This window comes from Lampetra planeri, chromosome 42, assembly GCF_965212315.1.
Source record: "Lampetra planeri chromosome 42, kcLamPlan1.2.h2, whole genome shotgun sequence".
NCBI lineage: Eukaryota > Metazoa > Chordata > Hyperoartia > Petromyzontiformes > Petromyzontidae > Lampetra > Lampetra planeri.
The window spans coordinates 2,183,689-2,208,488 of record NC_136148.1 but is presented as its reverse complement, the minus strand read 5'-3'; the positions used below and the strand labels follow the sequence as shown (position 1 = coordinate 2,208,488).

At 48.0% G+C, this 24,800-nt stretch overlaps 1 protein-coding gene across 1 annotated transcript; it reads right to left on the bottom strand.

Moving 5' to 3' along the window:
• Positions 1-307: 307 nt before the first annotated feature.
• Positions 308-9,255, bottom strand: CIMIP1 (ciliary microtubule inner protein 1). Its single transcript, XM_078613743.1, has 4 exons — positions 9,007-9,255; positions 6,120-6,201; positions 3,367-3,483; positions 308-2,950 (listed from the first exon to the last, which is right to left on the bottom strand). The coding sequence occupies exons 1-4, from the start codon at positions 9,246-9,248 to the stop codon at positions 2,798-2,800; spliced, it is 594 nt and encodes a 197-aa protein (XP_078469869.1). The 5' UTR covers positions 9,249-9,255; the 3' UTR covers positions 308-2,797.
• Positions 9,256-24,800: the final 15,545 nt, after the last annotated feature.

The window sequence follows — 24,800 nt, the reverse complement described above, 5'->3', positions numbered from 1 at the left end:
ACCTGGCGCAGTGTGTAAACATCAGCACTGGCTTCCACCAACAACCCCCTTGCACGCCGTACCGACCTTCATGGGTGTTCGCTAACAGTACTAGCCCCAAGAGCCTGTGTGCGCTATGTGGGATGCCTTTGAATTTTGGTGTTGGGCACACGATGCCCAAGCAAACTCTTTGGATAGCACCCGCTGCCCATGCACGGGCAGCTATTAAATGTGGCCTACCTTTCTTACATCATTGAGATGAAAATCATTGCAAAGATTTTCTGCTACTGCATAACAATGAAGCATTCATTGATTTGTATCACGCAGTATGAATATCATTTTTTTAATGACATTCTAAGGGGACATTCTTTGTTCACAAAGCACTTTGATGGTGCCCTCCCATGGGGCCAAGTTTCTAGCTGGCAGTATATACCGTATATAAATTGTGTAAATGGGGACACCGCAGTTAGTCGATCGACAGCTCACGTGTGGCGGTGTCTGGCCAACTTGGAAGGGCAGACCAAGTAACATTCACAATTCTGGCAAAATGGCCAGACGATGCTGGGGTGTAATCACCGGCGAAACGTCACGGAACTCAAATTGTAAATGTTGTGGATTTACCCTCCAAACACACTGGCCGGCGGGCTGAAGTAGCAACGTTTTTTTTTTACCGTGACAAAACCTGACTAATTGGCTGTGTCGGGTGGCGGCGGGTAAACGACACATCTACACTTACGCGATCTAACCCAGGAAAAAAATATCTATGACAAATAAAAACCTCCTAGAGCTCCCACTCGCGGAGACCCTTTTAAGTCAGCAGTGGCATGTGCGAGCAGTTCCAGCACGCACACTTTTGTTACCTTTGGATTTTCAGCCGAACATTGCAACTTCCCGCTGGAAAGTATCCTTGTTGCGGGGGTCTTTATCATAGTTGAGCTGACAGCTCAACAACAACAATAAAGCAATTGCCAACTTGATGAGCCAAACAGCATCTGTACTGGTATTGAGTGTTCTTTCAAGCTTTAATCACGATGAAAGACTGCATTTTTCTTTCTTTCAATTGTATTACCAAACCAGTCAATCTATTCGTGGGAAGGGGATGATGGATTGATTTTGCTTCCCCCCCCCCACAACCCAAAGCAAACTCATTTCCCTATCATCCTCGACAAAAGTTTTCTTAAAGAAGATCTACTTCGCCGGAACGAAATGTCAAGTTAACCTTATTACATCGCGTGACAAGCTCGCAAATGTGGGGCTGCGTTTGTTGTTCTCAGTTGGCCGGAGGATCGCAAAACTTGACTTGCGGCGGGGGCGACGGCCTTGCAGTCGTAATCGTGGCCGCAATGACACCCCCCCCTCCCCCTTGTCACTCAAAATCTGCAGCGGACATCCTCGACTACGATGTTAACTCCCTCCGCCCTTTTTTTCAAACAGTGGTCAGAAGATGGATCGCAGAATCGCACTAAAAGAGGCCTTAACAATTTGACGTTTTCGCTCTGGCCAACTGCTGTCCGTTACGTGACAAAAAAAATCACACGCACATAATGAGACGGATTTTCAATGTGGTTTTTTTTTTGGGGGGGGGGGGCGGGGGGGGGTGTGATGTCTCCGACGTGTCGCTCTCCACTTGCTTGGAGCTTCTCTCCAGGACCTGAATGTTGTCGTTTTTAATGGGTTGCAAAGAAACACCCAAGAGAGGTTTGGTGGGTGGACTACTGCAAATGTAAATGTAGTATGTCCCCCGCACTGCCCATTAGCACGGTCGGCCATGCACGGTGCCTTCAAAGCACATCGTGAGAGTTGAAGATCAAAACCACAGAGAGCTCAGCAGTGGTCCACAGGGAAGTCCACCATTAAAGGATTTGCTGAACAACAACAAATACAACTTTTCGATTTAAAGCTTTCGTGACTGCAGGGATTCATCTTCTTGGTTCTTTCGGTAAAGTCACGTAGAAGGGAAATAATAGAATAATAAAAATAAAACATTATAAAATACAATTCTCACGACGTTTCGGCCACAACGCAAGCAGCCGTCCTCAGGTGAAGAACAGGTCTGTCGGAAAGACCTACTGCAAATAACAGGTCTGTCGGAATGAGTACCGCGTTCCTCCAAAGATTTTGCATAGCAGATGAGGGCAATAAGACACTCAAATAAAAACATTCACTTCGTACTTAACACATCTTTATGAAGAGGTTAGCTGATAAGATTGATTCATTCTCCCAGGGCCTATTCAGTTGGCTGCATCTCTCTGCTGATACTCGTGAAGAGAAGAAGCCGGCTCTATGGATGGGCGTTTGCTTCGATAATCGCACGAGCTTCCCCAGTAATTTATTACTTTTCTCACTAATCGATTCGTCGAACGATTATTATCGATTATAGACAATAACAAAACAACTCAGCTTCAACTGAATGTTGGTTGATAAGAGGCGCGCGTGCGATTTACCCCAGCACCCTGACCACCAGTACGGGAAGCTTGATGCGTGTGCCACTGGGAAACCTTTAGAGGAAGCTCATGAAGAACGCCGCTACTGGGCAGTTGGAGGCCAGTCGCCCTTCCAACAACAAGAAATAGAGACAACAAAAAATTGAGCTTCAGTGAATTAAGTGAAACAGAGCTGCAGTTAAGACAGACACCGGTTAGATGAATTGCCTTGTTTATGTTATTTAGTTGCTTGTGTTTATTCGGATTTGTGAAAACTACTGGACATCTGTGAAAGAGAGTGCTTTAGCTCATCGGATTCCCCCGGGATAAATGAATATTCTGATACTCGGGGCGGCTCAGCTTTTGCTCGACATGCTTTGGCCTCGTGCACGTGGCTAATCGAAGCCCTCCCGCGGCCACTTGAGCATCTTGCAGAGGTCGCGTTTCCCGCGGGCGCGGTGGTCGAGGGGCGGTCCTGGCCCATCCAACTGCCAGCCGATGACGCCCTGCGAGGTGCGTGGTAGGCACACGGGGGCGGCCTCCACCACCTTGCATGGCGAGACGTCAACAACAACAACAACGACAACATCAACAACAACAACAACGACGAGGTGACAACAAGGGATGAGTTGAAATCCTAGTTGAGGGATGAGTCGGCCCATCATCCATCCGGGGCCATTAACCCCGAGGGTGGTTGGGGGGACAGCCAAGGGGGGGGGCTGGTGCTGCCGAGGGGTGAAAGGGAAGAAACGGGGGGAGCGAAAGGAGGAGGCGGGGGTTTGGGGGGGGGGGGGCAAGGGGGAGCGGTGCCCAACACGGCCGCCAAACTTGTCTTATCGATAGACAAAGACATCCCGCCGTCATACGAACGTGGGGATTTCTACCGCCGATGCTAATTTTCTGAAAGAAATTACTTTGGCTTGTGCTTTCTCCTCAACAAGGGGAAGAGTTCTAGCAGTCGTACCTCCCGTTGCTGCTGCTGCTCTGATGATTTGGATGGAATGGCAGGAGTCGCATGGCCGTCACCAGGAATTTCATCTCTCGACTTACTCTCCACACGGAGGATTTCATCTTTAAGCAGCTGCAGCGACACACGAAAAGCACATTAAGAATAACACTGGTCGAGGTTAATAGGGCATTCGAAATTGAATTATTGATAAGGCCATACAGCGAACTATTTACGAATCTCATTTGATTCGCATGAAAAAGTGTCACAATGGGATTATTATATTTTGCATTTTATGTATTTTTAATACGTTCATCTGACACGCATGACATGGGAGGTATAAAGTTGGTCAGAACGTTCATTGGTGGATTGCACATGCATCACGTTTTCTAATAGAAACATTTACAATTAAACGAGAATATGTTATCTGCCTAGCCTGGCATGCATAAGGTCGTGGGTTCTATCCCGAAACATGCCTTGTAGATTATTTGGCTATTATAAATTCCCACATGCGATACAAGCCACTTCAATGAGCCGTCACGTGTGGCCAGAATTGCCTCTGAAAGAGAGGGAGCTAATAGCTCAGCGGGATACACCAAATAAATAAATATAAAAAGTCACGGGAATTGAGTCTTGGCTGCGCATGCATCGTGGCTCCCTTTATCGCCGCCGCCACTACCGCCGCTCGACGCGACGGCTCTCGCGGTCCCCGCGTTTATATTCGCAAAGCCGACCGCGCGTCGCGCTCCCGGACCAGCAAGCGAAGGAGGCTGCCGCTGTACAGCCGGTCACAGCTCCACCGGCTCTCCGTCCAGCTCCGTGTCACCCGCGACGGGTCCGTCACGGAACGCGCGCCGTGGCCTCGGGAAGGAGATCACCGGCGCTAGGCCGCCCGGTCACCCCCTCCCCCCTCCCCGGTGCTCAACGTGAGCAACGGAGAAGAGGATGATGATGCCCTTTCTAGTTGAGATTATTCGGCTGCTATAAATTTCCACGTGATAAGCCACGTGCTTTGAGCTATAATTTGTGGCCAGGTCGCCTTTGAAAAATAACTGTTTAGCTCAGTGGGACTGACCTGTTTAAATAAGAAAAAAATAGTTTAGAGATTTAAGCAAAAATGTCAATCGCAGCGCACCTGCGCCACAGTGGATATTAGGAAGCCGCTGGGTGCTATGCGCTTTTGAATCTAGATTGTGAACTCATTTCTTTAGAACCGCTTTTGTGTTTAGTGTGCTGCCCTTTAGCCCGCACCTCCGATTTAGCACGGTTGGCTACGTACGGTGTGAAATAAGTTCAACACATGCAAGTACAAATGGACAGCGGCTTTCGTGTTGTTGAATTCGACTGAACCTCTCGGTAGAAACATCAAAAAATGGGTAAAGCCGCATAGTTCGAGTCTATGGTGAGCCTGAACTGGTCAGTTTTTGCTCCGTGTCAAAGGTCGCTCTCAATGCCATCGTGGCCACTACCCCCACCAGCTTGTCACTGGTCTCATGGAGTCACGAGGTCGCTCTCAGCCAATGAGTGGATTTCTTAAGGGCAATTTCGGAACTTTCTATTGCAGATTTTCAGATCATTCACATTCTGTAATAATGTTCGTGACAAGGTAACACAATCATTTGATTTGTGCCATCACAGCAATGAGGACCTGAGTTTATTTCCGACGTGGGTGCCTTTCTGTGTGGAGTATGTACGTTCTCCCACTGTTCCACCTGGATTTCCTCCAGGTTTCGTTTTCCCCCCCCCTCCTTTAGCTAACCCCCCCCCCCCGTACACGCAATACAAATGGTATTGGCTAAAATCATCCCAATGCTGAAAATGTACCTGCAAATGACTCCGTCGGGATTACGCATTTGGCACATCGGCCCCAAACTGCGAAAACTTGCCAGGGCTCTCCCGAAAGGGAGTCTTGCGATGATGACCATCACTGCAGGCGGGTGATTTGTGAGGTCAGGCTACTGCGTGTATGTTGAACTTCTTTCACACCCTACAGTAGCCAACCGTGCCAATGGGAGGTGTGATAATGTCGCCCTCACATTTACCCTGCTGCGAGTTGTAAACAATCCCCAAGTCAACTCGGCTTAGCCAAATTTGAGAATAAAAATATATGTAATTAAATTACGAATTGCGTTTGTCTTCACCGTAATTTGGCAGTCCACGTGCCAAATTCACGCAACCTTCATCGCAACACGACAAAGAAAACGCGAAAACTCAAACATACAGCGAAGACTCACGAGTTGATGAATCGTCAAAATTAAAATGCATGAAATCCTGTTTATGCGATTCTAATTTCAATGTTATTTTTTTTACATTAAATATTAATAAAGCCGATATTTCATCATTAATGGCCCGTGAAATACAGAGAATTGCAACGATACGCGGTACATCGAGCCCCACGTGCGAATGGTTCCAGACCCCTCGCACGTTTTTATGAAAGCTTTCATCTGTGCTGCAGTGACATTTTTTGATAGTTGTTTGAATCACAGAGCCCTCGTGTGTTTTGTATTTAAATGTCTTTTATCTTAATCTTGCCTTGGGTGTGGAACTGTAAAATAATTCACACACCGAGATCAAATGAACTCGGCCAGGAAACAAGATATGGTAATTGCATAAAAATGTATTGGCTCAAATTTTTGGTTGAGGTAATGTTCCAGAAATTGAAATAATTTGGGGGAAATTGCATCACAAATGGGCACTTGTGAGCAAAAAGTCCCCTATAATTTAACGTGTGAAATAGCTTGTAAATTTCACTTAGCAAGCAATTCACAAACCTCCTGCGGATAGGCAGTCAGAAAGCCCCACGTCTTCGGCCACCTCTTTGCCGCTTCCACTTCGGCATGAACGTGACGTTTCCTGAAATTGAAGCAGAGAGTCGGGTTTTAAAAGAAAATAACAAAGAGATTGAGAAATGCCACAAGAATCTAGCAAAAAATAATTCGGCGTGGAGGCGCACGGTAAACGGACCGCCGCGCACATTCGAGTGTTGCTTTTCAGAGTGCTAGAGCAGTGAGTGGTCGCACACTCTTCTCACATGGGGTTTTAAATTGCAGCCTTTAGCCGAAAAAGCTGTAAATGCTGTCGCGGTGTAACGCTCGGGCACACTGGACCTCCAACAGAGATCGGCCTGTGCCATTTGATGTCGCGACGCGCCAGTTGACACAACGGTGCAGGTTTTGCAAAATCGCCCTTCCCTCTGTTCGCCCAGCAGTATTTTGCTGGGTCGGGCCCAAGTAGGGTTAGAGTGATAATTGGTTTTTTACCGTTTTATCTGGCAACAAAACTGACACCTTTTTTACAAGGAGTCATGTTTGCATAGACCACAATACCTGCAGTCGTAATGCAAACAAAGAACATAACTCTGATAATGTATGCACTGTCCTTGAGAGCTCGGGGTAAGCATTTACACCGAGCTCTCATACTCTGTTGGTGCATTGTCTTTGAGTTGTGCGCCTTTTGGCGTCATCTGGTCCAACACCATGTGAGACTAGGCTCTAAGGAAAGCTGTCTTGGGTGTGGACCAATCAACTTCAAGGACGGTGCATACATCATCAGAGTTATGTTATTTGTTTGCATTACGACTGCAGGTATTGTGGTCTATGCAAACAAGGTGTCAGTTTTGTTGCCAGATAAAAGGGTAAAAAAACAATTATCATATTTTTCTACTGTCAAATGAGGTTCCAAGTGTGGGTACTTTCACCTCTTCCATCACATCTGGCCAGTGTCAAAGAGTAGACCAGGTTCCCTCTAGATAGGTCTCTCCAGAGAAGCCTGCAATTTTAAGGAACTTCTGCCAGCAGTGATATGAACAAGCACTGTACTCTCGGGCTAAATTTCGATGTAAAGCTTTCGTGACTGCAGGGATTCATATTCTTGGTTCTTTCGGTAATGTCACGTAGAAGGGAAATAATAAAATAAGTAAAAGAAAACATCATAAAATTCTCACAACGTTTCGGCCACAACGCAAGCAGCCGTCCTCAGGTGAAGAACAAAGCTTTCGGAAAACTATGTTCTAAAGGATGCCGTCTTTACGAAAACTACACTGTCTCTCCGACCGCTCTGTTCTTCACCTGAGGACGGCTGCTTGCGTTGTGGCCGAAGCGTCGTGATAATTTTATAATGTTTAATTTTTATTATTTTATTATTTCCATTCTAGGTGACTTCACTGAAAGAACCAAGAATATTCTCGGATTGTAGTTTTAGCCGAAAACTATTTGTGTGACTTGTGTTTTAAGACCGAAGCGATAAAGGCCCTTAAACTCCGGGAGCTGTGTTCTCAGGAGTGGGCGGTGGCTGTGGGTGGTTAGTTTTATAGTTTTTACCTTGTTCCCTTAAAAATGTAAGATCAAGGTTAATTTATTTTTTATACGTGTTTTTAATGGCAACCTACATAGAAAGTTGCCTTGCTTATTAAGATAGCTGAGGCATTAAGGAGACGTCGTTTATTGGGCATGCAATTTTCGCTAAATGTTTTAAATTGCTCCATTAATTGACGGCGTAAAAGGCAAAAACGAGTCGCACAATTTATCATACGCACTGGCGATTTTGTACACGGTAACAATGATATCCTGTGGTCTAACACTGTTTGAGACTAGGCTCTAAAGAAAGCTGCATCATATACTATCAGAGCATGTTTTTTTTTTGCATGTTCACCGCAAGTATATGTGGTTAACGCAGACATGATTAGTTGCAAAAGGTTTCAGCTTGGTGTTTTAACATCTTAACACAACTGTTTTAGTGACAGAAAGGGTAAAACCTATTCTTATAACAATTATCCCACTGCACATCATAGTCATCATCAGCCACACGGCCAATCCACTGCTGGATGAAGGCCTCCGCAAGCTATCACCATCTCTCTCGATCCTGCGATGTATTTCATTCATCCGGTGCCTGCACATGAACCGATCTCGCTGCTGCGCATATATTCATTATTAATTTGCAAGCGTAATGAAATATAAAGAGGCTGATGGGTTTGGACTGAAAAGGGATGTGGGTTTGTTCAGCTTCTATCTTTAAATGCCCTTGTCATTTAAGATGACATTTAAAAACAGGCATGACATTTCTTATACTCTACTATCAGACTAAACCCACTGGGGATTTATACATTTTTTTCAAGAGATCAGTGTAATATTACATGAGAGCACACTTCTTGAAGTTAAAAAAATATATATAATATTACGCACGCCATTATCATCATCAGCAACAGCCATGGTCAAGTCACTGCTGCATGGAGGCATCCACAAAGCCGCTATGATTCCTCATGATTCTGCAATATAATAGTTAGCCTAAGCATCTGCACAAGAGATGATTCTATTGTTCCATCGCCTCTCAGACACGTTCAATTCTTTGGCTGCCAATCCATCATTATTTTTGACGACCAGTCATTATCCCTCGTAAGCAACGGGCCTTCCCCTAAGCCCCCTTCTTCATCATTAGCCAATGCTAATCCACTGCTGAATGAAAGCATTCCTTAGCCACCTCTCACGAAATTGCGATGCGGTTATCCACCTTGCAACCACTTACCTTTCTTCTTAACAGTTTGCATCATGTCGTCAAAACCTGCACATGCACGCGTTCCCCTTTCTGCCTTCAGTACAAATGTCTACATATATCTATGAGAAGTAACAAAACAAAACCCGAACGAAGAAAGATGGTGCCTACCATATCTCGTCCTGTGCAACGAAGTCGCGTCGCGGTTCAAATCGACCAACGTCGTCCACTTTTGCGGCCATGGGTTCCGCTTTGAGAGCAAGCGGCGTGGCGACGTAGTCCGTCGTTTCGGGACGCGGCCCCACGACGGCGGCGTAGCAACGCGACGCTCGCAGGAATTGTCCGTGCCCCCCCGCGCGCTTCGAAACACACGGCCACTCGCTCGCTCGCCCACACGCGACATGCGGTGTCATTAAGATGTCAAGGAACCCTTTCCACCCCTGGCAACTGCATGTCCGTACACGTGTCTGGAGACGCACTTTGGTTCTAGAGAAGAGGGCCTATTTGGGGGCACTTTATTTCTCTTTTATACCGACGATGAAAGGAACAGAGCTGGCGCAAACCTGGCAGACGGAGCTTTTTGGCAGTGTTGAATAATAATAATAATGCCCCTTCATCAATGAGCGCATGGTGTGGACATGAGGGAGACGGGGAGTGTTTGCAGGACATTTTGACCCCTAACTGTGTTTTTTTACGCGCAATTATTCGCTGACAAGTGAAAATGATGCGGTGTGGGGTGAAAACACGCAGCACGTGAGGCTAACGACGCAGCAGGCCACGGTCGCGTTCGTATTCGCGGAATGATTCATATTTCGCAACAAAAAGTTGCCGACGCTAATGCTGCAAGCAGATGGTTTGGTGAAAGAGTGTTCTCACTCACTCGTGGGATCTTTGAACAGCGCAGCGTTTTTACCAAGATGCGGGTCGCAACGATTACGTTTCGAGCTGGAATGGATTCGTCGATATACCATCATAACATCGTCATCGACTACTTTGTTGTGATCGATTACTCAGGGCCTCATTAAAATCGGAGCCGCCCCCATATCCTACATCCCGAAGGTGGGAAACACCCCTAAAAGTCACGCCGAGCATTGCACGGCTGATGATGCCAATTACCTCACCAAGCCTTGCCCCACGAACTCCCCCGTCCGATCGGTCGAGGAATCAAACCGATAATCGTTAGAGCAATCGACTGCCTAAATTAACCGGGTGGCCGAGATGACATTGCATCGTACTGTACAAACTCTCGGCGAATTACCGAGCCGACGTTGGGAATGCTGTCACTTGAGACGTCAAGAGCTCTTGCCAACCAATGTCCTGCGCCTTCCACAGTGCGCACCGTGGAGCGGAGGGTGTTCAATAATCGCTTTGTTTCTGACCACAGAGTTGGAAAATAAAGTATCCGCATGACTGGTCTGAGGCTGTCACGATGGGGCCCTATATAACGCTCCTTTGCTCTCGCTCGTTTTCTTTGGCTTTTCATTTGGGACATCAACTCGCGTTTGTAACGGACACAACATTCTTGATGAGGCTGGAGTTCCAATATCGAAGCAACTCCTGATGTGAAAAACGTTCCTTAAATCGTACTATTCGCAGCACCCATTTCTACTTTTTACATCCCCGGCTGAAGGCTTCCCCAGCTGTATCAAGAGCCGTTGCTTGGCAATGCTTCACCGCTATGCTGATCAGTGTGGATTAGTGATGAAAGGAAAGCAAGTGGAGGCTAAGGAGCAGTTAATATTTCATTTGACACCGATGTTAGCCCTGTCCGGGAATTAAACTCAAGTGGCGAGGATCATCACGCAGCCCGATAACTTTTGTGGCACCACTACAACATACAATTTATACATTGCGATTAGGTGTGTGCCACCTATTTAATAATTCATCTGAATTTTTTTTAGAAAACTTAGGTTTAGATGCGACATTTTTGATGATTCAAATGTTTTGGTTATTTAGGATTGATCCCAACACTGGAAGTCACATTTTTCCTCCAAAGGCGGTGTCACGTGGCATCGGGTGACGTAACTTTTGTTACAACGAAGACATTTTACATAGGAACGGAATGGTAGTGATCTAAAAATAATCGGAAAAAATGTATAAATTGTCAGTTTTTTAAATTTCGAAACGTATTAAATTCTAAACTCATCCCTATCTTCTATTACATTAAACACATTATTTGGTGACGGTGCCACGTTGGAAGTGGTGCACAAGCAACAAAACAACTCGTCAATAAACGCCTCCTTAAAAATAAAACAAACACCACAGGCGACGTGAAATACAGACATGCCGGCACACAACAACACATGACACCGCTGCACCATTTGTGGTTGGTCGGGATTGTGCGTACAGCCGGCAGTATTTCACGCCTTATACGGCGTCTTAAACTGCGCATTCCGCCTGTACACGGAGAATATCGCCATCACAGGGTTAAAACTTTATATAACGCCCCGCAAACATGGCACAGAAGACTGCACACCTTTCAAACCATCTTCTGACGTGTGGTGGTGGAGGCTACAGCTGACCTTTGGAAATAAGATGTATGCTGGATAACCCTGTCACTTCCAATACCCGGCACACTCAACGACAGACAATATTTTCTATTTTACATGTTCACTCGTTCTCCCGTGCCGAGGCTGCCACCATTTGTGGAAATCAAGCGGAGCTGCTGTCTACCTCCGAAGTGGGGGGGGGGGGGGAAGAAATGAACTAATGGTGCGAAAAAGTGAATTTACGTCCCCGAATGAATCATTTGAATGGCACGCGTTTTAAGTGGACATTTTACCGTGGCCGTAAATTGGTCGCTGGACGTCGTTGGAAGGGTTAAGATTGGATCGGCTTGGGGGTAAAATCCAATCAAACTGTTCAGTGAAGTGAGGATGAAGACCTGAGCTCAAATCTCGGCTTCCATCACTCACGGGGAAACACCCCGCGCCAGATCGCCGTGCCGGGCAGCATGATGTAGCGATGTCATAAATTCCACAGCGTTGGTCGTAAAAGAAGTCAGCGTCTCAATATTTTAGTTGCGAAAGTCAACAGAAATACTTTACTGCTCGTCCGTGTGCCGATGCCCAAAGTATATGTCTTGGTGCCGTTAAAGCGCTCCTCCGCGCTCGTCGTTGCAATGTGACAGATTGGAGAGAGAAAGAACACGGAGGTGTTCTTGAGTTTCAACAGTGAAGGCATAAAGGTTAGAGAATGTCAGTAAACAGTCTTGTGAGCTGTGCAATAGAGTGATCGAATAAATAAGAAAAGAACTCGCCAACACTCGCCATTTATCTTACACACTTTCGGTTGTCGATTTAGTTCCATTTGGCGAACAAGACATATCGGCTGATGCAGCACTACTGACAAAAGGTTGAATCTGAATTAACAAAGTCAAGCATCAAGCGTGCCAGTGGCTGACTTATGATGAATTGGGATTTTAATTATTAACAAGACGTCGTCATCGTCGTCTCGCGCCGGGGAGGGGGAGGAGGTCAGAGGTTGTGAGTCTGTATGAATTTCTCCACCGGCGCGATACGTCATGAGGCTTTAGCTCGAGCGCGGCGCCCCAACCTCGCAAACATCCACCGTCGCCCCGGGACGAGAAATAACCACCGCGCTCCATCTCCGGCTCCACACGCCATGCCCACCTCCCCTTCCACCGTAGAACTTCTTGTGCGCAGCACGTTACGCGATTTAAATGCAACGACTGATGGGAATTGGGGGAAATTGCAGGGTTTGTTTCGTGCGGGGCCGTTGTTTCGATTGTTGAACGCGTACGTTTCCTGATCACAAGATGATCCGTGGGAAAACGTTTCATGAGATTTCCTTGCTTTGCCACCCTCCAACTCGCATATTCATTCAGCCCTCTGCCCTTCTCTTCACTCATCCTCACCCTCCACTCACCCTCTCCTCTGATCCCAGCGCAGTGCGTAACAATCAAGGTGTTAGTCTTGGCGTAACCAACAACAGGACAATCGGGGGACAGGTAAACTCAATTCCTCTCCCACCAATATCTCGAAAGCCCCACTTTGACTTTGGTGCAGTTATACAGGGTGGTCAAAAACTCAAGATATATAGGGCTATTTCATTTATTTTAACACTGCCATTAAAACACTTACATTTGTATTCTTTAAGTTAATCATTTATAGATTATCATTATTCATATATACGTCTTCTTCTTCCTTCTCCTGTGAGGTCACCTCAAAAACTCGACCCTGAACGACTTGAGACAAAACACCATTGATCAATGTATAGAGATTACACGTGTTTTTTTTTTTAAAGCCCGACATTCATATTCATGTCCGCACTAATGCTAATGGCGGTCAGCCTCAACATTTGTTAAACATAAATCCAATGACCCTAAAATAAATATTACAACCCTGCGTCTCCTGACTTTTGAACCAACCCTGCATAAGGCACAGGAGGAGGAGCGGTGGAAGCAGCGGTTAGCACGAGGGGCAGAGCCACTTCGACTGCGCGAGCCTTTGTCCTGGCCAGTGAGAACGTCGGACGAGCGAGTGACGGCCTCACCGACACAAGGAGGAGGGGGGGGGGGGCTTCCTCCGTCGCTCGCCACCAACCCGCACCAACCGGCGTGGCCGAGCACGTGGATCCAACAAGCCCATGACGAGGGTTGCCACCCTTTGCCCTTGCTTGCTTGCTTGCCACAATCGTCATCTTTTCGGGCCATTAAAGGTCCCAGTTGCGTATATGTAGTTTTGCGCACTCCCCCCCACCCCTCCTCCAATAATGTGATATATTATCTCCCTCCCGCCCCCCCCCCCCCATGATATGTCCCAATTGTATGTAACTCAGAGGTGGCCACCCCTACCCATGACCGACGCGGCTCACGCGAATGCCTTCATCCGGCAGTGGAACGGCACAGGTGCCTCCACGTTGACACATTTCACGAACACCCCGTGCGCCAACAAGTGACGGGGTTTTCTCTACCCCCTCTCTGCCGCACCGATCACGGGGTGACTCATTACAATCGACGACCATTTCCCCCCCTCCTCCCCCCCGTGGTGGGAAGTGCAATGTTCAAAATCATGCGTCTCCTGGGGTCAATCGCCGTTGACTTCCCGCACCGCGACAACTGCTCTTCCGCTCGACTGTGACACACACCGAAGATGCGAAGCCGACGCTGGCCGCTCACGATTCTCGCCCCTTAGTTCACAGATGACGAACCAAAGTTCCCTTAAATTTCGATTTAAAGCTTTCGTGACTGCAGGGATTCATCTTCTTGGTTCTTTCGGTAAAGTCACGTAGAATGGAAATAATTAAATAATAAACATAAAACATTATAAAATGCAATAATTTTCACGACGTTTCGGCCACAACGCAAGCAGCCGTCCTCAGGGGGAGAACAGGTCTGTCGGGAAGACAGAGTCTGAATGACATCCCAGCTTAAATAGTCGCTCCAAGCCTGGGGTGTGTCATTTATACTCTGTCTTCCCGACAGACCTGTTCTCCACCTGAGGACGGCTGCTTGCGTTGTGGCCGAAACGTCGTGAGAATTATTTTATTTCATTATGTTTTATTTTTTATTATTTTATTATTTCCATTCTACGTGACTTTACCGAAAGAACCAAGAAGACAAAGTTCCCTTGCCTCCTCCTCCTGCTGCTGCTGCTCTCTCTCCTCCGCCCCTGTCACGCCGTCCCTCCGCTCCCTGAACCCAAATAACCTTCCCGCAGGCTCATTAGCCCCCTTCACTCTGATGTATCACTCTCCACCGCTTTGCATCAGGCCCACAGCGTGCCCATCGAGGCGTCCGCTCTCATTCCATTACATTTTTAATCGGCCGACAGTGGCCTCGGTGACACGTCCGCCTTGTCTCGTGCAAAACCCCCCCCCCCCCCCGACTTGCATAATCAACCGGCGCGAATGTCCGTGGTCTGTTCGAGTGAACGCCTCCACCGCCTCCTCGAATCAAGGGGATCCAAAAACCCTACGATCATTCTCACCGCATAAATACTGCATCGGGTGCTGGCAGGCGTCCCCACTCGTGGGTTCGGAGGCAGGAGATAGCGGTGACCTCTGAAAAGAGACATTGGAGGTGGCTGCCGTAGTCTTTCTACATTGGCCTCTCCCTTTGGTAGACGGTGCCCGAAACCCCCGACTCCAATGAACAGCAGTGGGGCCGCGGCTGCATACGTGATGCGCGCACCTGGCGCGCTCAGCTGCAGTATTTATAGTCAGACAAAGGCTCAGGTGAAATCAAAGTCAACACCGAGACACGACTGCGCCCGGGCTCTGCTACTTTGTCGAGGTCACAAAGTGCCCCCAGAGAAGTCTGGGAATCAACTCCCTCCCCCCCCACCACCAACCCACTCCCCCCCCCTCCTCCACTAAGTACAGACTGCCCACCAGCCGTGGTGTTTAGTGGTAATGTTAGCAGCTGGGGTTCAGTGTGACACTGCGCTGCACCGTGAGCCTCAAATGAAGCAACAAATCACGCAGCTGGATCGGCGTTAATAACGGCGCGGGCGCTAAAGGGGCCAGGGCCCAGGCACGCGCGGCCTCGTGAACTCGTGAACTCTTCGCGGCAACTCGATTTGCGCGGAAACGAATCGCGACCACACTGTGCAATAAGTGCGCGCGTTCTCCGTAAGTGGGGCACGCGGAGGGTTTTTTTTTTTAAACAAAAAATGTTTTACCGCCGATTAAAGAACATCGCTTTTATTGCGAAAACAATCGCTTAATGCTGCCGCACCCACTAGCGCAAAAAAAGATGCTTGTACGTGTAAACTTTAATGCGAACGATTATACTACGCAGAAAGAAAATGAAAAAAATATATATACACACAAAAAAAAACACTGCTTGCCAATTGGTGGTAAAGGAAAAAATTACGGTGAGAGTAACGGTGCGTTCGGTGTGGTCGCTCACAAATCCCTCAGCTGATAATCGCCGCCCCGGAAAGACGCGCACCGCAATGGGACCGGCGCGTCGGCAGAAGATCCACACCGAGCGGTCATCGTCCGGCACTCTCGCGCATCGTGGCCGCAACTGGGCCCGGGCTCGCTCAGGGGCCTTAGTGGTCGCAGCCCCAGGGCTTCACACAGGAGGAGACGGCGGGTGCACTACTTTATAACGGTTCAAATGCAATAGGCAGCGCTGTGATGAATCCAAAAGGTGACGTGGCGTTTAGAGGCGTAGCAGTGCAATGTGCACTACTGCCAGGGATGTGCCAAATGTAAACTGGTTTTCGTTCGTTTTAACTTTGATTCAGCATTGACAATTTGTTGAATTACATTTACCAGCTATAACTGAGGTCAACCACGTTGATATGTGTTGCATCGTCGTATATACAGGGTGCTTAAAAAAATGTTAACACTTCTGAGAATTTACAACAATACCACAAGAAATGTGACCTCCGAGCTCTGGAGACCACCTGGAGAAGATTCCAGGCACGTGTTGACAATGATGGTGAACGAGTGGAGACTCTTTGACTTTTTGAAGCTATTAACGTGCATTTGTTATGACGTTACAGTGTATTATCCGTTATTTTTCTATTTAAAAAAACTATAGTCCCAACGAAGTGTTAACATTTTTTTTAAAAACACCATATTATATCTACGGACGGTGGTAAAACAGTCGAGGAAAGACAGATAATCTACAAAGAGGGGGCCCCAAAAAAGCTATAACAGCCCCTGGTACCCTCTCCTCCCCCCCCCCCCTTATTAAACATTTCGTGTGGATCTCGTTCCCATCCACGTGGCGGATCACAGGGACTGTGTCTACTCTTCATCGGAGGCATAAATCAGGAGGGGGTGGGGTGGGGGAAGGGGGCGACAGTCATAGGTTAAGCACCAGAGTGATGCGATCCAAGTCACAAATCATGTGGAGGTAAAAAAAAGACGACGGCGCGCTTGCCGACTGTTTCTCCTGGCCCGGTTTTCATGAAGCCTTCGTGAGTCGTCTTCATTTGGATGTCGAAACATCCCACGGTTGTTGAGCACATCCTAGCGGCCCATCAACACTATTAATTTTTTTTTTTATTATATAACAGTTAATACATTTCATTGTTTTTATTGAGAAAGGTTATTCGAAGAGCTTGTGGAAAAGAGACAATGGGAAGGAATTCTAAATTGGAGGAGTGCGCGGAAGAGATTCAGGACAGAGAAGTGTTGCGACCTGGTGTTTGAGCACAGTGTGGACAAGACACACCAGTCAGTCTAGGAGACCTAATTCTCCACATGGTGGATGGAGCGGGGGTGGGGTGGGGGTGGGAGAATCAATAAGTGAAGTTCACGGGACCAGTAACCATGGTAGTAGTGATAGCAGAGCGATCAGCCTGACCGCCGCGTGTGTCGACATCCATCGAGTCCAGTCGTACGGGAGCGCAAAGCCGACGCATCCTCTCGTGTTCCATGTGCCGCATGGGACTCCCCGAGCAAACGGTTAACAAAGCACGCGGACGCCGCTGATCTGCGCGCGCGCCCTCCGAACTCCTCCGCAATGACAACGTGTTGTTAGCGGCGGCTGTGGGGCTCTGAGAGAGAGAGAGGAGAGAGGGAGAGAGGTCCGAAAGCACTCGGGGTCGTCCGTTCCTCATTTCGGGCATAATGGCTCGGAGCTGTCTGACGCGCTTGTGCCCGCACCATCAATGCTGTTACCTCCGAGACCCAGGTTGGAGTCTGGCCCAAGAAACAGCAATTAAAAATCATTCTGGTCTGGTGGCCGCCGACAGGTCCAATCGATCGACTGCATTGACCGTGGACTTAACATGCTCGCGTTGTGCGCTTGTCCCACACGTTCCTGAACCTGCGGCTCTCGCTCGCCGCTTATTAAAAGTTGTTTTGTTGTTGTTGTTGCTGCTGCTGCTGCGAGGAGTGAGATGTATTTGCCGGTCGCATCTTTGCGGTTGTCTCGCCGTTTACTTTTGCCAGCAGGCGAGTCAGCATTTGCCAATACGCTTTTAAATGCCGCCTGGGCGCTGCTCGATTTGCTGTTGGCACAATGCGAATGACAGGCGCAGCAAATGTTTATATCGGCCAACCGGTGTCACACCGTGACCGCGGTGCTCTTAGCGGGTGAGACGAATCTTTTGTACATCGAATCATAATAATAATAGTAGCAATGCAACTATCGCGTACGAATTTCACAGGCGTGCTGCACAGCCCCCTCCGGCGTGTTCTCGGGGATTTCGTACCGCGTGCTGTTCCTGACGACGCCCCCAGCACGCGGAGAGAAACGTCGGACATCACACGCGGCCCGAAGCGACGCCGGCGGTACGAGCCGGAAGGCGCAGCAGGAGAACCAACAAGGGAACGAGGCCCGCGCTTGTGATCTCGATCACAAAGTCCGAACCATCCGTCCGTTGCCCTCTCCTCTCCACTGGATGCCTCTTGATCAGAGGCTGCTGGGGGAGGGCGCAAGTGTTGAACTCACAGCGGAGCATCCTGCCGATGGCAGACAACCGCTCGGAAGGGCACGCGAGAGGAGGAAGCGAAACTTGGCATCGGTGCCACAAAAATGGACCGCGAGCCGGTCCACGTCGCTCGATTAAAATTCTTCCTCCTGTCTGCGTTGCGGCCGCCGTCTCCTCGGACGTACAACAACAACAACCGAGACACATCACGGGAAGAGGAAATATGTCACAGTTCTGGAGAGGAGGCGCTGAACTCCAAGGAAAATGCATTTTGTCTCACACGTTTTTTTTTCTTCTAGAGCGTCCTTGCAAGGGCCGCAGAATTTGTTTAACGAGCCTGACGATGTTGATGAGACACACAGCGAGGCTGAAGCCAGCCCAGGGTTTTGCCTGGTCAAGGCAATGCTGCTCGAAAATATTGGGCTCCCAATAGGTTGATGGACTAAAACTCATGTACGCGTTTAACCATTGTCTTGAGTGGTGTCCTGTATTATTACGCAACTGACAAAAAGCAGGACTTTTCGTGTCATGAGACAACTTACACATTTCCCAGGATGGCGACCTCAATAAGAGGACGATCTTGGGAAAACGAGGACAGGTGGCAACCCAAGTCTAAGTGGGCAGTAAAAAACCGCACACATACGCGGCATTCGCTCTCTCACAGTCGGCGAGGGAGGCAGGGTGGCAGTGTTAACAGCAAGAAAAACCTGGGTTCGATTCCCGACTGTGTGGCGTTTGTATGTTCTGCATTGATTTCCTCCGGGTTCTCCGCTTTTCTCCTCGAGCAAGAAAGGGAGACCACATGCCCACGCCACTAGCGCGGTGTTGGTAAGGCAACTTCTTCTTGTTTTGTATTCGTGTGTGTTTTTTTGCGTTCGTGTGCTTTGAGTGGTATGAAGGCATTTGTTTCATGGTGTGTAATTAGTGTACGGCATTTTTTGACACCGAACACACGACGCCGTGACTTATCTCCCACGCGTCCAAAAAATGTATCCTCCACGGTATCCGTGCCACGGCCTGCGTCGCCCCCCTAAAAAGCTAGCTTTGACGTTCCTAAGGAGGGCCCCACGCTGCCCTAGCGGGGGGGGGGGGGGTGGGCGGGGGGGGGGCGGCTGTCAATCAACGTGAGTCTCAGAGCCACAGCCACTCCAGGACCCATCGTCGAGTACGAGCGAAGATTACAAAACGAAACACCGGGCAGAGGCTGTTTGCAGTCAGCGGGAAACAGCTTTCCTCCTCAAGGCCACAAGCTCTGCGCTGCAATAACAGCGTGCGTGCAAATTCCGCCTGAACGCTGGAACACACCGCGGGGAATCTCTGCGAAATGTGCGGTGTGTTTATGCTGCATCTGTGCGGCTGTTATGGTAACTGTGCTTCCCATTGGAAGTAATGTACCCATTACTTGAAAATTGGATCATTTTCTCCAGAGATGCGTTTAGTCTGTAATGGCTCGGTTGTTTCTCAATGGTGTGCCTCTGTACGCTGGAGCTTACACACTCCGCCAAGTGATTGAATCCAATTCCTGCGCAAAAAAACGTAAAGCTCCAATATTTAGACTATTTGTTAAGTTTCCAGCAGGCGAGTCAGCATTTGTCATCGGCTGGCAAAAATAGAATGGGAATTCAATTTGCGTCTGGGAATGAAAGACACGGGGAGTCAATGCTTAAGCCGATAGGACTTAATCAGGTTTTCCGCTCTGATAAAGGTCTTTCACCTAAACATTAACTAACCTTACAAAACATATCGGACATCTCGTTTAAAAAAATCCTATACGATCTAAACAAGTAACCGATACGAATCCAATAGCCCCCCCGCTGCCTACGTGACCACCCCGCTCAATCCAGCAGGTGCGGACAGGCAACGCCTCTCACGCAGCGGGGTCAAAGACAAAGTGATGCATCGACGCACGAGACCTTTCCTCGCCGGAACTCACCCCCCGCCCCAGCGCCTGGGCACCACCACTTCATTTCTTTAACGCAAAGCTTGCGCAACGCTTTCTTTTTGTTGCTGTTGTTTGCACCGTCAACCAGGCCATATGGCCAGCAGCATCCGCCAGCTGCGTTTGCTGCGCGGTCACGCAAAGGCAAGCCCCGCGCCGGCTGCCCACTGCCACCTGCGCCCCTCGCCCACCTCTCTCCAGCCCCGCAGAATCCTAACCCCCCCTCCCCCACCGCGCAATGAGCTAATCAGCGGTGGCCACGCTCCCGACACCCCCTCCTCCACACCGTCCCCGTCCGCGTGCCGCGCGCGCGGATTGCTCGAGGCCGCGCGGTCTGCGCCCTTGGCGGAGGAAGACGTTGAGAAGGCAACCGACGGCCTCCCGTCGCTCTGGCTGGTGGTGGTGGGGGGGAGGGCACGGGGCACGAGACCCTGGCCGCCCGCAGATGGCAACGTGGCCAGTCGCGATTAGCGCTCACGCGCGAGCTCGCAAACACGCACGCAGGCAGACAGGGCCATCTAAACACCGGGGGTGGGAGGGGGGGTGTAGCGTGCATGGCCAGGGATTAATGTCTACATGGAATATATGGTGGGGTCCCCCCCCCCAAAACCCCTGGACCTTGACGGCGAGGTGGCGGGAGAGAAGAGGGGGGGGGGGGGGTTAACCATGGACAGCTCCAGTTGAAATTAAGCCCTGGACGTTGACCTGATGTTCCGATTGCTCCCGTGATAACGGGGCCCAAACTGAGGGCCTCGTTTTCCCCGTCCCCCACCCCCCCCCTTTTCTTTGCTCTTGGGGGGGGCTCTTTTGGGGTTTCGGGGAGTTGTCGGTAGCGCCCTCACGAAATGCATCACACCCAGCCAGATTGTAATATTCGTTTGATTGCAGTTACAAAATGGGACCTTTTTATGAGAGTTTCAAAGTTTTCAAAAAATAAGAATAGGTTTTACCGTTTCTCTTTATCAAACAGGTGGTAAGATGTTCAACCACCAAATAGAAACCTTTTTGCAAGGAATCAAGTCTGCAATAACCACACACACACACTACTTGTGGTGAACATGCAATAAAAATGTTCCTATAATATCTGCATTGTCTTTGAAACGGATTGGCAAAAAGTTTATATTTGGTGTTTGAACATCTTAGCACCTGTTTTATTAACAGAAAGGGTACAATCTATTCTTATTTTTAATACATTGGTTTAAGTTGTTTGTACTCTAGCGTATTCTGAGAACAGGGAGGAATGTTTCACTGTTTAATCAATCCGTACCCATCAACAACGAGGGAACATTTAACCGAAATTGTCATGAAATCCTTCAAAGGCCGCTTGATTCACTTCAGCCAAGTTAAGTGTAATGCGCTGCGAACGTATACATCATTAGGTGCAATAAATATGTTTTATCTGTCTCACAAGGTCACATTTCAAATAAATAGCAATAGCCAAGAAAATTTCGGAATTTAAAATTGAGATAAAAAAAAAATCTATAATACTGCCCTTAGATCTATTTTTAGGTTGGCAAATAGCAGCTATGGCATCATTATTGCCAAAGGCGGAGGGGCATCAATCCATGGAAACTAAATCCACTCAATCTCGTAATAAAACATTTTATTGCAGTTTTTGATTTATTTCAATGGAAACAACAGTTTGGCGTTTTCAATATAAATTGGAACAGACGGAGCTTGCTTATAAATTCTATTTTTTTCCTGCTGTATTGAATTAAGTTGTAAAAACAAACCCAAGAAAATTCAAAGGCTCGCATTCTGCCCGACACACTACCTTGATCTCACTCCCGACGCTCCGCGTTTTATTCTTTTATCATTCTCTCGCGTCGCATTTGCACAACGGTCAAGAAAGGCTGACGAAGCACCTCGTCACACCGTGAGACTGTGCGAAATAGTGGCGCTTGTCGGGAGGTCTTCGTCCAGCAGCGGATTGACCGTGGCTGACGTTGATGATTGAATAAATAAGGCAGCGGTTAGCACCCGTCCGTCGGACACTTTTGGGTTTAACGGTGGCGTCAAGCCTCAATAAAGGGCACTTTCTTGGTCTTGGCCCTTGGGCCTGCGTGGTTACCATGGCGATGCCGCCGTGATCTTGCACAACGGGAAGTAAAATTGAATCGGTATTTTGGTTTGTTTTGCCGATGGACGCCACAACTGTGAAGATTGGCACATTATGGTTTTCCAATTTGCCACGTTTGAGAGTTGTTCCCCAGGATGGCTCAATTGAGGCGCCGCTAGCAGATTGTTTACACGACGGCCTTTGTTTTTTTCTCTCTCCTTTACTCGACGAATGTTATGCATTTTTAATGCAACCGGGGCAATTTGGTGGTGACATTGGGCCACGATGGCCTCCCTCTGTGATCCATTTCGCGGGATCTGTGTTGCCTGGAAGCATGCAGGGAGAGCTTAATCGGCAGATTTGCATTCTCAAAACGAGATAACTTGTTGAATGTGGTGCTCAAACGAGTCTTGTTAAAAAACCTGTGGGTAAAGTATGAAGGTTTACGTTGATTTGAAATTCCATGTGCGACAAATTTGATCTGCACGGGCGGAGTTTGCGGGGGGGGGGGGGGGGGTCAACGCCCCAGCCAAACTGGACACATTTTCAGTAGTTTACAATAAAGATTTTAAATAAATAAATTACATGCACCTGCGATTCCTAATGTGAGGGACAAGGCGAACCCCTGCCCCCCCACAAATATAGAAGTCAAACTCTACCTATGCTGATCTGATTTCAGAAGCTAAGCTATCTTGAGCCTGGTTCGTACGATAGATGGATAGAAGACAGCCCGGAAATATCAGGTGTTGTAGGGTTGGGCTACGAGGTGCTCTAGGAGATGGCAGTCGAGCAATTGATGATTGAATATATCTGTTGCAGAGCTGTGAATGTTATCGTCTCCTCTATGTGGTCTCTCTGGTGACTGTCCTGCCGTGACGTCAATGTTAGCACATTGGACTCTGAGTGCAGAGGTATCTGGTTCGATCTCAATGGAGCAAGTTTATTAAATCCAACCTCCACCCGCCCCCCCCCCCCTATTCCAAGATCTTCTGGTCAGCGTGGAATAGTATGCCCAAATACCCTCTAAGAGGATTTTCTAGAGCTCCCTCTAATGCAGGGGTGGGAAACCTTTGTTCTGCCAAGGATCATTTGGATATTTATAACATAATTCGCGGGCCATACAAAATTATCAACTTCAAAATTAGCCTGTTATATTTGGTCAAACATTTAATTAACTCACCCCTAATGTGATGGCTGGAACTGGTTCTCTTTGGTGAGGCGTGCGATGTTAGCTTGTATTGATGATGTTGCTACTCGCAACTGCTTTTCCAGGTTTGCTCCTAGATTCATTGAATTTTGAGTCCCGCCTGCGGTTGCCCTGGCAGGGCCAGACCAGATGATTTCGCGGGCCTTATACGGCCCGCGTGCCGGACGTTCCCCACCCCTGCTCTAATGTATGAATCTGCAAGTCATTGAAGGTCAGCACCTTTAATTGTTCCCAGACATGCCATTCCAGGGAAAACCAAATACAGCAGCTCTTCATTCTGACTTCACCTGGCCCCAGGAACTGTGAAATGTATTGACAGTGTGATGTTTAGAAGCCAGTGTGGAAGAGTCAGCCAAAATACACTGTGGAGTGGATGCCTCCAGCCGCCAATAGTGTAGGCTCTTCTGTCAGCAGTGCCATGAGCAAAGAATTGCGGGGTTGAAGCTCTCTCTTTATCATTTTACCGGAACAAAAACGGAGGCATGTAAACCATTGCAGAGCTAGTTGACAAAAAAAACCGTGAGATAAACATAAAAAAATGAAAACAAATGTTAAACGTAATGAGTAATTACCAACCTAATGTAATGCTGCTAGGAAATAATATGCAATTTATTCATTGCATAGATGAATTGTAGCCAGCAAGGCACAACTTGCAGCTGTTAACACGAATAAGTGTTTTCAACTCGAGTGATTTGTTATTCTTCAAATTTAGAATGTTATTACTTGATATGAATACTGCAAGAAGCAGAAATTGCGGTGACCTGAGAGGTCACACGTGACCTGGAATGAACTTTTAATCTCCGTAGCTGGTCCAATTTTAGCCATCAATTCATCCAATATTTATGCAATTTAAAGTAGCATTTAAAAGAACACGGGAAAGGTTTTTTGCTTCAATGAGAGGCACGTTTAGTCTCATTTAATATTAATAAGAAAGAGGCATCCCAGTTAAATTGTTGTATGATACTCGTTTGCACTTTTCGGGGGTCACAATCGGGAAAAAGAAATGTATATATATGATACGAGGCAATAATTACAGCTAACAACGTGGCCTTGGGCGGGAAGGGGTTTTTCGTTAATCATCTTGACGAGCCGATAATGAAAAATCCCTGCAACTTGGGGTGAATGTCCATGGATAATGAGACGTGGCACAGGACGGGGAAGCACGTTGAAGCAAAGAAGAAGCGAGGGACAAAGAAGTGACTCACATAATTGAGCATCATCAGTTCACGCGACCTATTTTTCTTGATCAGCAACATACGTGAAGTTCCCTCTCTCTTCTCTTTCAGCAACAATAAAAAAAAGTACACTCACTCCAACTGTTTTTTTTTCCCCTCTCCCCCGAGTCTTCAGATTCGCTTGGAAAACTCGATGGAATTAAACTTTGCGAGTGTAAGGACTTGC

What these genes read in the sequence shown, in the direction of transcription:
- CIMIP1 (XM_078613743.1), bottom strand. Translation starts at nt 9,248, where the DNA reads ATGACACCGCATGTCGCGTGTGGGCGAGCGAGCGAGTGGCCGTGTGTT. An exon ending in GTTGCACAGGACGAGATATG is followed by an intron (nt 6,202 to 9,006) that starts GTAGGCACCATC and finishes CTTCAATTTCAG; the next exon opens with GAAACGTCACGTTCATGCCG. An exon ending in TGACTGCCTATCCGCAGGAG is followed by an intron (nt 3,484 to 6,119) that starts GTTTGTGAATTG and finishes GTGTCGCTGCAG; the next exon opens with CTGCTTAAAGATGAAATCCT.